The sequence below is a fragment of the Gymnoscopelus braueri genome (assembly GCF_963280865.1).
Source record: "Gymnoscopelus braueri genome assembly, chromosome: 3".
In the NCBI taxonomy this organism is placed as follows: Eukaryota; Metazoa; Chordata; class Actinopteri; order Myctophiformes; family Myctophidae; genus Gymnoscopelus; species Gymnoscopelus braueri.
In genome coordinates this window covers 12,908,363-12,926,510 of record NC_137612.1, presented here as the reverse complement: position 1 = coordinate 12,926,510, position 18,148 = coordinate 12,908,363, and the positions used below count along the sequence as shown (strand labels likewise).

Genomic DNA, 18,148 nt, shown 5'->3' with positions numbered 1-18,148 from the left:
CTCCCGAATCTATACAAAACAACTTTGTCATCAGAAATGGGACATCTCTGGTGAACTCTCAAACATTTCTTTACACATAAAGAATATATGTATTTATATATATATATATATATATGGCTCACCGTATAGCCCAAAGGGACAAACAATGTCACTATTATGCATTTGTGTTCATGTTTCCAGGTCCATGATGCATAAATGAACAACAACAGCGCTTTGGGGGAATTCTGGATTCTATAACAACTGAACTACCAGGATTACGGAGTTGAGTTTTGACATCAGAATGTGAGCCAGTGAGTCTTTCTTCACATAAACAGGCCTGGTAAAGGGCTGCAACTATACATTATTTTATTAGCCATTATTTTATCAATTACTTTCCCAATTAATCGAATAATCAATTGGCACGTTTAAATGACATGTTCTAAATTTATCAACCAAAAAATGTGATTTTTTCTTATAGCGGGTTACAGTATATAATACATATATATATATATATATATATATATATATATATATATATATATATATATATATATATATATATATATATATAATTGTTGCAGCCCTACCTGGCAGCGTTCCAGCTCCGCCGATCACATTAACGGTCGAGATCAGTGCAAATGAATAACAGTGACATCTACAGGTCATCCAGGGCAATGGCAACCCCAAAAAAAGAACCAGTGGCTTTACTTTGACTGTATATTTACTGTAAATTAAATGGCTCTGAGAAAAAAAAAAGGTTTGGAGGAGGTGAGGGTGTTGGAATAAAAATAAACAGAACAAAAAAAAAAAGTTAACAAAATAAAGGACAAATACAAATAAAATACATTTAAGTGGCTTAGTGGCATAAAACATCTGAAATAAATCTTATTTCATAATTTCATAATTCTTTCATATACAAAGTCAATACAATAATATAGTTTCCAGTGCTTTGGGAGATAAAACAAAAACAACAAACTATAATAATAAAGAATACAAACACTTTCTTTAATCAAAAAAAAAAAGAAAAAAGAAAAAAATCATTCATCAACATTTTTTTTCCTTCCTTTTTCAGTACTGATCATAAGCTATTATCAAATCAAAAAAACCAAACCCCAGGTTTTACATCCACGATGGAGCAAAGAGAGCCCTGGCCCGCTCTGACCACCTCAACCGCAGGGCGTGGTGACTGAAGTAGCCGATCTACAAGCTCACAACGAGTCGCCTCCGCAAGGCGTTGTGAGCTTGGTATGGATCAAGAAACAGGCCTGGCGGTCGGTCGGTCACAGTCTGTACACATGGCCAAAGACCCCCCCCCCCCTCCCACCCCCACCCCCACCCAACATTGTTGGGTCGCCCCACTCCGGTCGGCACCCAGAGAGAGAGAGAGAGAGAGAGAGTGGGGGGCGGGCACCGTGGGCGGGGCTTGTTTAACGTGCTGATTTGAACACAGCCTCAAGGCACACTGCACTACGTGTGTGTGTGTGTGTGTGTGTGTGTGTGTGTGTGTGTGTGTGTGTGTGTGTGTGTGTGTGTGTGTGTGTGTGTGTGTGTGTGTGTGTGTGTGTGTGTGTGTGTGTGTGTGTGCATGCTGATGCTATGTTTATTACAGTGAAGACCACACTACTACCGCTGTGTGAGCTGAGCCAAGTTAATAATAATAATAATAATAATAATAATAATAATAATAACACAATTATTATTATTATTAATTAATTATTAAGTTCACCTGGACAGCTCCTCTCCCCTCATCCACTATTAACCACTTTAAACCTGGCAGCCCTATTTTGGGGGGCATGTCAATTTTCAAAGATTTTCATAAAGTAAAAAATTATAATAATATTAATTTAATAAATGGTCTTTTTTACAAAAAAGATTTCAAAGACTTTAAAAGTTTTCTAAAATATTCAAACTTCAAAAATAATAATGATTATTTAAAAAAATCATCAAAGTTTGATGCAAAGCCATTGGTACGGCTTACTACAAAATAGGGCTTAAATAATGGTTTAAACGCCTATTGCTGGCCCTGTAATACAATACAGTACAGTACAGTATACAGTACAGAATACAGTAGAGGCACATTGGCTTAAAGGGATATTTCACTTTCAAATTAAATAAACATAAAAAAGATGTAAAAACAATAAAAGAAAAAAGCAATGGAGAAATCAGGCCCGCCTCACGCGTTAGAAGTCCTTCTAATGCATGAGGGGGGCCGTGATTTTTCCATGACTTTTTTCATATATTTTTTATAATAACGTTTATTTTATTTCAAAGTGGAATATACCTTTAACAATAATAACGTCTTTCACCATGTCTCCGTTCAACTTCTCTAAGACAGTGGCTCTCAAACATCTTTATGTCAAGGACCCCCATCTGAAAATATTTTGTGCCAAGGACCCCCAAACAAGACTTGTGTTAATAAAAAGTTTTTTTTTTCTTTGAGTTTTTTTTTTACAATACTTTTTCAAAACAATTGCCGATCTACAAGCGCACAGCTTACAGATCGGCTATTTTCAACAAACCGATGTAATATAGGTTTAAAGTGGTTAAAGCGTTTTTTGACTTTTGCTAGGGACCCCCTGGAACCCCCCCCTCAAGGACCTCCTGGGGGTCCCGGGACCCCACTTTGAGAACCACTGCACTTATAAGGATGACTTTGTAGTCTGAGTACCTGAGTGTATAGGACTGGTAGATCAATCATTATAATTAGAAGGCCTTACTTTAATATTATCATACATGTTACTTCTAAAGAAGTTATGCTTTTATTATATTCTCCCTTCAGTTTCAACGTGGCAGTGTGTGTGTGTGTGTGTGTGTGTGTGTGTGTGTGTGGTGTGTGTGTGTGTGTGTGTGTGTGACTGTGTGTGCACGTACGTGCGTGCGTGAGAGAGAGAGAGAGAGGGAGAGAGAGCATACATGTTTCATATTTGGTATCATCACCTCACAGGTATTCAGAGAGATGCAGGATTAGCCAATTCGTGATCAAGTCACCAATGGTGTGTCATTCTCTGTGCATGAGTGCACACACACGTGTGTGTGTGTGTGTGTGTGTGTGTGTGTGTGTGTGTGTGTGCGCGTGTCTGTCTGTCACTATTGCCATTAACTATGAACCAGTGCTGTGTTTTGTGGGTTTGTTTTCCGATGTTGTAAATTATGACCCAAAGCTTTAGGATTTACGGAAACTAAGCGTGAAGCACGCAGCTACCTGAGTGTGGAGTGAAACTTCAAAATGCTCAGCCTACTGATGTGTGCATATACACATCTATGCATGTGTGTGCGTGTGCGTGTGCGTGTGTGCGTGTGTGTGTGTGTGTGTGTGTGTGTGTGTGTGTGAGAGCACCTATACTACTTCTATGTACATGTATTGATCAGAGTACTTCCATCTGTGTGAGGGTGTAATTAATTAATGGCCACCGAGTGGAGTGAGTGCGTTCGTTGCAAAGTCAGTGTGATCAGTGGACCATTTCACCTACAGTGTCCTACCGTGGGGAGATATATAGTGTACTTTTTTGGGCATTCTTTTTACTATTTTGAAAAGCCTTTTAAAATGATGTAATAAGGTGAATGATGAACGTGATTGATTATGCTGTACTGTACATACTGTACACGCTATCAGTGTCTCCTACCGTGTGTGTGTGTGTGTGTGTGTGTGTGTGTGTGCATCCCTTGTCATTTAACTCCGTGTGTACGTGTGTGTGTGTGTGTTTGCACTACGACATGACAACCTCTGTGTGTGTGTGTGTGTGTGTGTGTGTGTTATGTGCGGGGGGGGGGGGGGGGGGGTTAGGTGGGGGGGGGGGGGGCTCTACAGTATGTCATCATCTATGCTGAAACTGGACCGGCGGCTGGAGTTGACCGAGTCGTCGCCGGGGGACATGGCGGACAGCAGGGGGTCCCCGCCCAGTGGGGACAGCGGCTCGTCCATCATCAGGAAGCCCAGCTCGCCCCTCCGGCCCCCCTGCATGCCCACCATGCCCACGCCCAGGTCCCCCAGGACCCCCGACATGACGCCGCCGTCCGGGCCGAAGCCCGTCACCCCGTCGCACAAGTCCAGAGCCTGGGTAAAGTCAAAGGGCTGGGTGCTGCCCACCGCCGGGTACTGGATGGGGGGCTGCGGCTGCAGGTGCGGGGGCAGAGGGGGCAGCTGCCTGGGTTGTTGGCCCTGCTGGCCCCCCTGGCCCTGCCCGTGGACCCCCTGGGCGTGGAGGTGGGACTGGGCATGGAGGTGGTGCTGCTGCTGCTGCTGCTGCTGGGCCTGTTGCTGCTGCTGCTGGGCCTGGGCCTGGGTTTGGTGCTGCTGCTGGGCCTGGGGTCCCTGCGGGTGGGACAGCCGGTCCTCGGGGCTGGTCTCCTGCTTCACGTACGGAGACATCATGTCGGTGGGGTTCAGGCCCGACGGAGAGTTGCTGGGCAGGCCGTGCATGTGGGCCTGCATCTCCAACTCCTACACACGCACACACACAGTTATGTTATTATGTTTTTTTGCTGGTAAAATCTTTTTCTTGCGGGTAAAATCAATCGATTATTAATCGATCACTATTTCGGTTCATGTCATTAACTCTTATACTGCCAAAAACGTTTATAAACGTTTTTTTTTTCTTTTAAATCAAAAACAAAATAAAAATAAATTCAAAAATTATCCTTCATTTTGGGGGTTTTTCCGTTTTTCCGTTCTTCACAAAGAACCAGGAGATAACATTTTCCAAAAAGTTCCTGCTCCATTCACTTCAATGTTAAAAAATTAACATTTTTCCTATGTTTTACCATGTAAACTGCTGGCAGAGGTGGCAAACTATTTTTGAAACCCCTGGCAGTGTAAGAGTTAAATGTAAAAATAATAATAGTAAGCTCTCAACACGCATTGTGAGTTTGTACATCGGCAATTTTTACTATGTTTATATGCCATTGTTGTGCAAGGTTTAGGCTTAGACATTTAGAAGTTAGACATTTACGTTTACACACGGTAACGATCAGAGCAGAAAAACGTGCCATTGTTGCGTTCTCACTTTTTATTCTGCGTTTACACGGATACGCAACAGCCATTGAAAACGCTGTAGTGTGCATGCCACTCTGGGGGGCGGGGCCGCGGGGGGTTAACTTTTTCGCTGTCTAAACGGAAGGCACATCTGAAAATGTATTTTGCCATTATCTCTAGGAGCTCTAACAAGCTGACAACACATCGAGCGTGCTGCGATCGAGTCAGGATTTCAGAGGCAATTATGCGGGCTGCGGGTGAGCGGGTCAGCCGCTCTCACACGCAAAGAAAATAAATAAATCACATGCTCTTGTTTTGTCTTTATTCCTAATAAGAATAAGAATAATAACAATAAAACAGTTTGAATACACTTGGGGTGTATACTTGAAGATGATTTTACAGAATTATAGGTACGACCCGCAGGGCTCAACCCGCCCGCGACATAGATTTATATATGGGTTTGCGGGGCGGGTTGAGGCGGGTTGGGTTCCGTGGCGGGGCGGGGCGGGTCATGAAAAAACCCAACCTAGTGTGTGCGCTTCACCTGGATGCGGAGCCACAGCTGTTTGTTGGCCATCTCCATCCTCTTGAAGTTGGTCTCCACCTCCCGTGTTCTCTGGACGTCCTTCTGCATGCGTTTGATGTACTCCACCGAGGCCCTGAGTATGGTTCCTTTGTTCCAGCGCACGTCACTGGACACACACCCACATTCACACAAACAGTACAGTTTCATTGTAAAATGATGTATTCAAATACGGGAACGGGAAGATTTACAGAAGTTCTGAATAAATATTAGATATCGTTTTATATCGCTTTAGAGGTTTCGGGGGCCGAAACCTCTAATCTCCATATTCTAACTTTTGGTGTTTTTTTGTAAAAAAAAATATGAACGCAGGTTAATATCGGAATACTGATATATTATTGATTTCAGCTGTTTACAATTCTAAACATGCAAACATGATCCGCTTTAATTACTTCAGTCATAGTAGCTCAATGACTAAAAAAAATTCTATTGTCTTTTTTATGTCCAATGTACTTGTATTTAAGTTCATAAAGTTAACATAAGCATAACTAAATACATTTGAAATGAAATAAAAATGTTACTTTTCAGGATTCCAATTCAAAAGTAGCAAAACTAGCAGATCTACAAGTTCAAAACGTGTCGCACTGCGACGCGTTTTGAGCTTGCAGATCGGCTATTTTTGCTACTTTTGCGTGACATAGAATGGCCCGACAGTATATGCAATGTGGCCCTTTGGAGTGAGTGTGGAAATATAGTGGCCCTCTCCATCATCAAAGTTGCATCACCCCTGCCCTACGTAATCACACTACAGTGTCACACAAAAGCATCAAAAGCAGCAGATCTACAAGCTTGAAACGCGGTTCGAAACGCAGTGTGAAGCGACACGTTTTGAGCTTGTAGATCTGCTGCTTTTGATACTTTTGAATTTGAATCCTTTTTGTAACAGTTTTGGACATATGAGGTTTCCACCCGACAGAGACCATATTACAATTACAATACAAACAACACTTTATGAAGGTAACTGACTCACAGTTAATATATATATATATCTATAACATACAGTATCACTTATGCCTCCTCAAGCCCTTTGTTGTGTTGACACATTTGATAGTTTTATAGTTTCTGCATAGAGTTTTCTTTTCTTTTTTCTAGCTTATATTTTTATGTCAGTTAATTTTAAACAAAATGTCCTCTCAGACCTAGTTTTAGACTTTGGTTAAATGTTCAGTGAACTATAATAACTTGCTCTGTTGCGTTTTGCATTGAAAAGAGCAAACAGGGAGACTCACAGGTCGTTGGTTTTGGGGATCATCGTCCCAAGTTCCTTGATACGGTCGTTGATGTTGAATCTCCTCCTTCTCTCGACTGTAGGAGGAGAGGAGAGGAGAGGAGAGGAGAGGGGTGTATAAAAGAGAAAAATGTAACAATGTAAAAGTCAGTCACACCACAGTGACCTTTGGAGTTACAAAAGTCGACCCCGAGTGACCTTCAACAGCAGTGTTGACACATCTGACTGTGGGCGTTTTATATGGAAAATACTATCATAATACATGTCATAAAAATCAGCCAATCACTGGCTGGCATGGACAGTAAAACCACAAACGCACGCGGGTGCGCACGCGGGTGCGCACGCACGCACGCACGCACGCACGCACGCACGCACACGCACACACACACACACACACACACACACACACACACACAAAAAAGTCACAGGCAATTAGACTTTAGTGCCAGGACAGCAGAAATTAGCAAGTTAACCATCCACTCAACTAGTTGCACTGTGTCAGCTAAAACCCACAGAAAAAGTGCATAAAACAGTTTGTGAAAGACGCATATTACTTTGTGCATGCATGCATGCACGTGTGTGTATCGTCTATGTGTGCGTGCATGTGTGTGTCGTCTATGTGTGTGTATGTGTGTGTATGTGTGTGCAAGTGGCCGCAAGTGGACGTATGTGTGTGTGTGTGTGTGTGTGTGTGTGTGTGTGTGTGTGTGTGTGTGTGTGTGTGTGTGTGTGTGTGTGTGTGTGTGTGTGTGTGTGTGTGTGTGTGTGCGTGCATGTGTGCGTGTGTGCGTGTATCGTCTATGTGTGCGTGCGTGTGTGTCGTCTATGTGTGTGCAAGTGGCCGTGCATGTGTGCAGGAAGTATTGTACACACAAAAACACACACAAAAGTGTGGAAAAGTAGGCAAAAGAGAAGAGGAGGAAGAGGGGGAGGGAGAGAGAGAGAGAGAGAGAGAGAGAGAGAGAGAGAGAGAGAGAGAGAGAGAGAGAGAGAGAGAGAGAGAGAGAGGGGGGGGGGTATCTTACTCAGATTGTGGTTATCTTTCTTCTGTCTCTCCTTGGCCATCGCACGTTGTTCTGCAAGAACAAAACCTCATCAGTGGACGGTGAAAACAGAAAAACACTCTGAGACCCAGGGGGTTTGAATTTAACCGCTGCTACTACGGGGTACATATGTTTTTACCCTTTCTGGCGTGTGACATTAACGCTCAGGATTATACACAGCGTGTTAAAAAGGGTTAATTGTGCAAAAACACAAGCAGAGATATTTGACAGGGTATAAGCAGGACAGAGGGCAGGCTAATAAAGAAGACAACAATGACTAAACTGGAGGATAAGACTGACCTCAGCGCTCTTATAACCATAACCCCAGTTTAAGGTCTTTTAGACTTTAGTTTAGTTTAGTCCAGGGGTCTTCAACGTTTTCAGCCCAAGGACCCCCTAGCTGAGAGAGAGATGAAGCAGGGACCCCCTCTATATTGTATAAAATTGTGTTTTAGATTCAACTTTTTTTGTTCATGTTTACTGTTCCTTTTTTCCCTCTACACCTCAAAAATACCTATGCCTACCTACACCTATGCCAAAAATCCAAAAATCCAAAAATAGAAGATCTACAAGCTCACAACGCCTCGCAGCGCGAGGCGTTGTGAGCTTGTAGATCTTCTATTTTTGGCTAAAGTTCACCTCAGAAAAGGGATGTTTCAAGTAAAAAAAATAAATCTTATCACACAAAGATTTGGCGGACCCCCTGTAGTTACTCTGAGGACCCCCAAGGGGTCCCGGACCCCCTGTTTAGTTCATTTATGATCCTCATTAGTTGTTACACATGGCAACAGTTGCTTTCTCAGGGTCCACTCCACACAGAACATCCTACACAAACCTCTTATCTCCATATTTAAACGTTTTGTGTTTTTTCGTAAATTAACCTACTTAATCACACTACAGCGTCACACAAAAAAGCATCAAAAAGACGAAGATCCACAAGCTCGAAACGTGCCGCGAAGTGCGAAGTTTCGAGCTTGTAGGTCTTGCTACTTTTACTATTTTTTTATTTGAAAAGCGAAGCAGAAACAGAGAATATAAAAAAACCTAGGATAAAATGCAATGAAAGGAGTTTGGCAGCCATTCAAAGAGTCCCAGGTTGTTGTTGGCCAGTCCGCACTCTTGCGTCGCAAGATGAAACGTATAAACACTGTTAATGCGTAACCACAAGCACACACACACACACACACATATAGTAATGCAAGCAAAAATACATTCTAATGACATTAATCAGTAAACCTGTTCCTGGTGAGAGAGACATTCTTCATTGTCAAGGTCCTTACACACAGGGGGTGTTTTTTTTATTATTAAGCCATTAAGACCTGAGGCGATTCTTAAAAATGTTTTTTGAAAAAAAAACTTGAAAAAAAAAATGTCACGATTTTTCAAAAATAGCAGATCTACAAGCTCATAGCGCGGCATTCGGTGAGCTCTATGAGCTTGTAGATCTGCTATTTTTTAATAGCCAAAGATTTAAAGTGACACAGATGCGTTCCAGGTCTTAAGACCGCGAACGCATCTGTGTCATTTTAGATTTGAACCACTTTAACCATTATCTTATACTTTGGCTATTCAACAAATAGCAGATATACATAAGCTATGAGCTTGAAAACATTTTGCAAATTTGTGCAAATCTTTGAATATATATATATTTTTTAAAAGCGAACATTTGTATCTCAAATCTTTGCTTCTGGGGCATTCTACAAATGTCTTCAGTTTGGAAAAAACGTATGTTGCTATAATCAGTGGTTCTCACTGTTTTTCATGTCAAGAGCCCCCAAAATTATATGTATTTGGGCACGCACCACCATCTCAAAATGTGCTGTTCCGGGGACCCCCCAGAAGCAAAGATTTGAGTCAAAAATGTTAAAAATATATATATTCAAAGATGTGCACACATTTTCACGATTTTTCTAAAATAGCAGATCTACAAGCTCATGGCGTGGCACTCGGTTTCCTTTTTACCTTGTAGACTCCACACATGCACACACACAAACAAACATACACACACACACACACACAGTGAGTGTGTGAGTGTGTGTGTGTGTGAGTGTGAGTGTGAGTGTGAGTGTGTGAGTGAGTGAGTGAGTGAGTGAGTGAGTGAGTGAGTGAGTGTGTGTGTGTGTGTGTGTGTGTGTGTGTGTGTGTGTGTGTGTGTGTGTGTGTGTGTGTGTGTGTTAGCGTGTGTGTATGTAATGCACATTGTAAAATTATAAATGCACCATTTACAATAGTAGCACAATGTATGGTTATGACACTGTGACAGGTTCTCTCACTGTACCTGTGAACTCTCGCTTGATGAGGGCGGGACAGGAGTTACTGGTCATGGCGATGGCTGGGCCGGTCATCCCAGGACCTGTGTACACGTCCAGGTGACTGCTGGAGAGTGGGAGCTGGAGGAATGACCACACACACACACACGCACACGCACACACACGCACACACACACACACACGATGAGTTCGTTAATTTATTATTTTCTGCTTTGTCATTTATTACTGATGCTGCAACAATGTCCGAGGAGGAAAAACTTAAATAACGTGTAGTCTTGTGTAACTGTAAACAAGATGTATCATTCATCACCTTCTAGAACATTGATGACAATAGAGAAAATATCTGATCTACAAGCTCAAAACACTGCAATGTGTTGTGAGCTTGTATACGGCCTTCTTTTGCTATGTTTTCCTATTTCAAATCGCTGTTTGCCATTTTTGACATATTTTGAAAAATATTGAAAATGTTTGGAACATTTTGAATATGTTTGAAAACATTTGAACATAAATGTTCTCTTCTGGGGGTCCCTGGCACAAGACTTTTTCAGATGGGGGTTCGTGGCCAAATACATATACATTTGGGAGGTCCTTGACTTGAAAAAGGTTTGAGAACCACTGCTGTAAGAAGACACACCAAGGGAGGCGACACAAAAGTAGGAGTACTAAGTACTGAGGAAGAACAAACATCACAAAAACACCACCCAAAAACTTCACATAATCAATGCAAGACTTCAGCATAAGACGATATAACACAGCGAGGCCACGAGAAACGCAACAACAAGTACAAGACCAGCAAAGCTGCACCTCATATAAACCTGTCAAAACTTCAGCAGTTAAAACTTCACTTCAAAAACGTTATCTTTCTCTCCTTTTGCTTAGGTTTATGACTTCATAAACTGCGTAACCCCGGTTCGCTACCTTTTTAAAAGCCAGGAGTCCGACTCTGTAAAAAAGGCAGATAGCACGAGATAACACCATAATGTCACACCTGAGCAGCGCTTGCCAAACACACAATATAATGAGCGACTATCAGCTGTTATCTCTCTCTTTTTTACAGCTTGATACTCTCCTAGCGTTGGCCGATCTACAACCTCTGGATAACTCACCATGTCATCTCTTCCTGCAGGGTTGCACTTTAGACATTGCACCATAGTCACGTTATAATGTGTTGCTTGGCCTTACTACTAACACAACACGTTATAGTTGTAATTTGATAATATTCTCTATTGAAATATTCATGTTCATATACTGCTAGAGTGTCCCACTCCCATGCCGGTAGGTTGAATGTGACTTATAAAAGCTAATGAGCCCTGACTGATAACGTTAACTTATCTGGCAGCAGAGATACCTTATCTGGGACGGCTACTGTGTGAGCAGCAAGATCAAAAACATGCAGACACAAACACAGGAATGGCCCAACAAAGATTATAGACTACACTGTATGTTAATAAATAAGCTCTGTTGACGTACTGACATCTCCATGTCAAAGCCGACACAGAGAGAGAGAGAGAGGAAGTAATGAAACCCTTTGCTCGGCTAAAAACGGAAGGGACATAAACGAGGAACTCTCCGTGACCTAACCGAGGTCAGACACCATCTCTCAAAATGTCCTCCATGCTCCGCTCCTGTCCTGTCATTTAGGACAGTAGTTCCCAAACTGACCCCCAGGGGGCGTCCCCAAATGAGCTAACATTGTTTTCTCACTCAGAAGTGTATACATATCTGCACATTTATAAAGGGACAATTTAATGACGTTTAATACCTTTTTAATACCAAATTGGTATATAAAGGGACATTTTATTTCAAATATTACGTAAGAAAGAGGCAAACATTGTGAAAATAGCCGATCTACAAGCTAACAAGGCTATTTTCCACAATATTTATCTGTGGAACCGAGTCAAAATAAATGTAACGCCCACAATGGACCCTTCGCTAAGCCCCACCCACTCCACTCTGTGACTGGTGGTGCGGAGTTAGTCACACCCAGGTCTGGCAGCGCCTGGCAAACTTTGCTTCTCACCCATTGACTTGCATGTTAAATGACGGCTTTTCCCCTTAAAGATTATCGATCATTTCAGCAGCAATAGCTTCAAAATCTCTTCTAAATCTAGTCAACAAGGCCTACAGTAGGCTATGCACTGGACAAATGTGCATGACATTATTTCAATGAACTAAAAACACGGGAAATGTTAGAGGGAGTAATAGCCATGGATAGGCGACGGTCGACTGTCTCGACCGTCATGGATGAACTTCAACCTGGTGTTTGCACTTTCTCCATTTACGGCCCGTCCATCTACAGAAACGTTCATATTTCAAATATAAAGTGCTTATCCCATGGCCACGGATGTTACATTTATGTACGGGTTCTCAAAAGTACCCGTATCATCCGTATTGTTCAATAAAAAGCATTTTAATCTGATCGGTGGCCATTTTCTCCATATGTGTTCAACTAAGCGACCCTATCGGTTGGTAGGTGTATTGCACTCTGATACATTATAACTCTATGAGAAAATGGCCACCGATCGGATTAAAATGCTTTTTATTGAACAACACAGAATATACGGGTACTTTTGAGAGTCCCGTGCATAATTTTAACATCCGTGGCCATAGCATAAGCAATTTATATTTGAAATCTGAGCGTTTATATAGATGTACGGACCGTAAATGGAGAAAGTGCAAACACCAGGTTGAAGTTGATCCATGACTGTAACAGGAGTTTTCATGTACCGCAGGGTAAGACTACAGTAGCAGTTAATAAATAGACGAACAAATGAATGAATATACTTTAACGTGCGGAATTCGAAACAGGCAGCGCTGGGATTCTGAATTTTGTTACGATTACGGTGATTAGTATCATTGACACCACCTGGGCGAGTGAGTCGTGTAACTTTCCCAACGTTAAAGGGTAAGACCACTTTGGTAGAGGTTTGGGTTGTGTCGTTAACTTGCCATGATGTAACTCCAAAGGTGGGCAAGAAATCAAAAATAATTGCTCCATTGATTAGAAATTGATAATTCAAAATATGCCCCTCATTGACTTACATTGTACAGTAAAACAGCTCTCAAAGTCACTATTTTAGCACGTAAACGAACGCAAACAAAGTTGATTCAGACAATATAGAACATCACCAAACCCAGTACTGTTTTTTTTTTAAATAAAAATGTCAACTTCCTGTTGTAGAAAACCTGGACAGATCTTCAAATAGTAAAATCAACAGGAAGTTGAAATTTTTATTAAAAAAACAAACAGTACTGGGTTTGGTGATGCTCTATATTGTCTGAATCAGCTATGTTTGGGTTAATTTATGTGCTAAAAGAGTGACTTTGAGAGCTGTTTTACCATACAATGTAAGTCAATGAGGAGCATATTTTTGAATTATCAATTTCTAATCAAAGGAGCAATTATTTTTTATTTCTTGCCCACCTGGAGTTACATCATGGCAAGGTAACTACACAACCCAAACCTCTACCAAAGTGGTCTTACCCTTTAAGCTGTGTATGTGTTCAACAACACAGGCGCAGCCATAGCCTTCCAGTTTAAGCGCAGATTTCAGCTTGGGAAAAGAACCCTCCGGTTGTGGGTAAGTGGAATCTGTTGCTGGTTCATAATCACCATTGCGTTATCGTGGTATTCCTGTTCTTGCTATTATGTTGCAAATGATTGTGTCTGTGTGTGTGTGTGTGTGTGTGTGTGTGTGTGTGTGTGTGTGTGTGTGTGTGTGTGTGTGTGTGTGTGTGTGTGTGTGTGTGTGTGTGTGTGTGTGTGTGTGTGTGTGTGTGCGGGCGAAATAACATTGACAGCTATGGCAGGTGACGAAAGTTTGCCAGACCTGTGCCAGGCTAACAACGGTTGCTAAGCTGGCATTGGACAATCGCTTTTGGGGTGGGGTTTAGCGAAGGGTCCATTGCAAGTGCTTGTCAGGGTGGGGGGTCCCCAGTTCAAATATGATTATTTTAGGGGGTCCCCAGTTCAAATATGATTATTTTGGGGGGTCCGCAGTTCAAATATGATTATTTTGGGGGGTCCCCAGTTCAAATATGATTATTTTAGGGGGTCCGCAGTTCAAATAAGATTATTTTAGGGGATTGATTATTTTAGGCTGTCTGTCTATAGACTAAAGCCTCAGCCTGTAACCTAATGTACCGTCTGTCTGAAGGAAAAAGTCCAAAAGTATTTTGTTGTTGTCGGGCAGAAACCTCTTATCTCCATATTGTAACTTTTTGTGTTACTTTTTTAGTAAATTAACGCTCTACGTAGATCACACTACAGTGTCACACAAAAGCATCAAAAGTAGCAGATCTACAAGCTTGAGATTGTAGATCTACTACTTTTCTATTTCTGAATCCTGAAAAGTAACAGTTTTGGACATTTCACGTTTCCACCCAACAGAAACGATGTGCACACGGTCAAATCTGTTGTGTTCATTCAAGTGTGAGGGTGTAAAAATAGTGTAGTAGTGTGTGTAGTTGGAAGTGTGTGCAATATATAACAACAGCTAAGCTAAAGCTAATTCCATGCATGGTTTTATGGAACACACACACACACACACACACACACACACACACACACACACACACACACACAGAGTAGGTCGGGAGTCAGTCATGCCTACTATTCTTTAAAGTGGCGTTCCCAGCTCTCACTAAACTGGCGGATTCCAAAGATTCCATGGAATGTTCTACTCTAATCCCCGTCAGGATCAGAAGGTGAGGTTTCATTCACTAGACCGACTCGCTTGAAATACTACAAGATCTGGAGGGTTCAGTATGGGCTGTATATGAAATACTGCATGGACTGCAGTGTTCTGTACAACACTGTCTCACACCCAAAAGCCATATTGTGACTGTTTGGGACAAATGTGACCAAACGTCAACATGTGACTTGAAGGGGGGGGGGGGGGGGGGGCAAAAAAGTGACATGTTGACTTTTTGGGCATGGCATTGGGCAATGTTAAGTCAACCTTGCTTTTACCCCTCAAAGATGTCCGCCGCTACCAAAAGACACTTGTTGACGCCCCCTTCAGGATTTTTGGCACGCTCTATAAGGGTTCTCCATGAAATAATATATGAACTGGAGAGGGTTCTAAAAGGGTTCTCCATGAAATACTACATGAACTGGAGGGTTCTGTAAGGGTTCTCCATTAAATACTACATGAACTGGAGCCCCCCCTGTAGTAACTCTGAGGACCCTCTAGGGGTCCCGGATCCCCTGTTGAAGACCCCTGTGTTAGACAACGCACGCACGCACACACACACAAACACACACGTTTTACTATACTTGTGAGAATATCAACATTTATTTATATTATATTATTATTTTTGTTTTGTTATTTTGAAACCTAAACCTCAGGCTGAAAATATAGCTGACGTGAGCTTGTAGATCTGCTATTTTCATACAACTAAGTATAAATCAGGCGTAAATCCAACCCCTAACCCTATAATCCTAACCCCTAACTCAAACCTGAATATTTTTAAGAATTGCCAGTCTAACTCCCCCAATCTTTTGTAACCATAAAACAATAATCTTGTGACGACCAGGAAAATGATTCCTCACACATTGTCTTTTTCTCAAATTCTATGATATGTGTTGGTACTATGCTATATACAAGTACACACACACGCACGCAAAGCGAATATTTGTAAAAGATTTTGTTCCAGGGACCTCCAGAAGCAAAGATTTGAGTAACAAATGTTCGCTTTAACAATATATGTATTCAATGATTTGCACAAAATGTTCAAGATTTTTAAAAAAAATAGCAGATCTACATCTTGCTATGAGCTTGTAGATCTGATATTTTTGAATAGCCAAAGTATAAAATAATGGTTATAGCGCACACACACACACACACACACACACACACACACACACACACACACACACACACACACACACACACACACACACACACACACACACACACACACACACACACACACACACACACACACACACACAGGAACACTATGCAGCCCTTGATTTGTGTGAATGACAACAAGTTACGTCTGACATTCCATTCACATCATTGGTCCGTTTGGCTTATCATGAAGTATGCAGCCTGCTGCTGACCAGTGCTGATGAGTTAGGAGAGGTGTCTCTGTCTGTCTGTCTGTCTGTCTGTCTGTCTGTCTCTCCCTTTCTCTCCTCCTCTCTCTCTTCCCGTCTCTCTCTCTCGCTCCCTCCCTATGTGTTCCCCTCCCTTGCTCTCTCTCCGTCTACCTTTCTTTCTTTCCCTCCATCTCTCTCCCCCCCTCTCTCTCCCCCCTCTCTCTCTCTCTCTCTCTCTCTCTCTCTCTCTCAATTTTCAATTCAATTAAATTCAAAGGAGCTTTATTGGCAAGAGAAAACATACGTTTACTTTGCCAAAGAAAAGGTGGAACAAAAGAATTAAAACAACGTATGTACAAATAAATATTGAATATAAATGGGAATATAATAAAAGACAGACAGACAGAGGCTGTGTTACATAGCAACTTTGAGGGAAGACTATGCTACGAAACTATACAAAAATTAGCATTTTCTGTCAGAAATAGTTATACATCCATATACTGTAGGAACGTTTATAGCTTGGTATAAACTTGTGAAAGTTGACAGCAGTGTTTCAATGTTTTCCATTCACTTGGTATAAAACCTTTGCAGGAATTATTCAAATGTAATTAAGGGTAGTTGTTCTGTTCATATGTACAGTATTTATGTGTACCTACGAGGTCATTTGGTGTAAACAGTGCAGGAATACACATAATGAGTAGTCTTTAAGATGTCCATCAGACATCCTTCTCCTGTCACAACAGATCACACATGTTGTTGCTGTGTTTGCAGATTGTTGTACTTCACCCAATAGATATGAGAGTTATTTGTCATTACATTAGTCATGTTTTCAAACTCTTCTTGGGTGATTGTAATCTGTGGGAAGTATTGATACAGTGGGCCTGTGGTTAGGGGAAGTGTAGCTCAGTTTCCCCTCTCTCTCTCTCTCTCTCATTATTGTCCCAGCTTGACTCTCCCAGAGGGATCATCAATAGTCTAATCTAGACAGGCCCAATGATAGGAGGATTACATAAACACACATAAGGCAGACAGACAGTCAGACACACACACACACACACACACTCAGTGAACCAATCAACTACACAAGGGCAACTATCAAATCAAGCTACAGGGAGCATTCAATTATTTCCCTCTTTGACACACACACACACACACACACACACACACACACACACACACACACACACACACACACACACACACACACACACACACACACACACACACACACACACACACACACACACACACACACACACACACACACAGTGTAATGTCTCTAATAGTTGAGCATGTCATGCCCCTTATCTACCGCCTTTAAATCTAAAGCCCCAACCAGAGGTGTAAAGTAACTAAGTATATGTACTAAATGGTAAATGGTGTATTTATATAGCGCTTTTATCCAAAGCGTTCATACAGCGATGGCGGAGGAAACCATGCAAGGCACCAACCTGCTCATCTGGAGCAATTAGGGGTTCAGCGTCTTGCTCAAGGACACTTAGTCACTAAAGGCCTTTGCAGACAGGGTGCGATTAGTCAATCAGTTTTTACCGCATGCGAAAAGACGCACGAATCGAACTGGGTTCGATTGGAGAAAAAAAAACGCATCACCGCATCGCATCGCCGCATGGTAAATTCGGAGCCGGTGTGCATGAGGTCATTGAGAACCATGTGTTCATTTAAAAAATGATATTGTCCGTTTTGAAACCTGTCTGCAAAGGCCTTTACTGTACTGTACTTGTACTAAGTACTGTACTTGAGTACAATTTTGAGAGGGGGGGGGCAGAGACGATATCCAATTTCTTATACTTTTACTTCTACTCCACTAGTACCTCAGAGGCAAATATTGTACTTTTTACTCCACTACAATTATTTGAAAAGTTTAGTCACTAGTTACTTTGCCGATTTGGATTATTATTACAACCACTTCAACCCTATTTATATATAATAGCTGATCTTACAGATGCTATTAAAAAAAGATTAAGAAAACTTGAGAAATGGGACATTATGCATAATGAGTACTTTTA

The 18,148-nt window shown here is 41.7% G+C and overlaps 1 protein-coding gene across 1 annotated transcript in view; it reads right to left on the bottom strand.

Annotated features, from left to right (window-relative positions):
* Positions 1-555: 555 nt before the first annotated feature.
* The window catches only part of LOC308082882 (transcription factor EB-like), a 34,003-nt gene continuing 16,410 nt past the window's right edge, over positions 556-18,148 (bottom strand). Inside the window, 5 exon segments of the mRNA XM_080424954.1 lie at positions 556-4,420; positions 5,496-5,643; positions 6,764-6,839; positions 7,788-7,838; positions 10,084-10,195. Of these exon segments, the coding sequence (XP_080281080.1) occupies positions 3,782-4,420; positions 5,496-5,643; positions 6,764-6,839; positions 7,788-7,838; positions 10,084-10,195 (1,026 nt within the window). The 3' untranslated portion in view covers positions 556-3,781.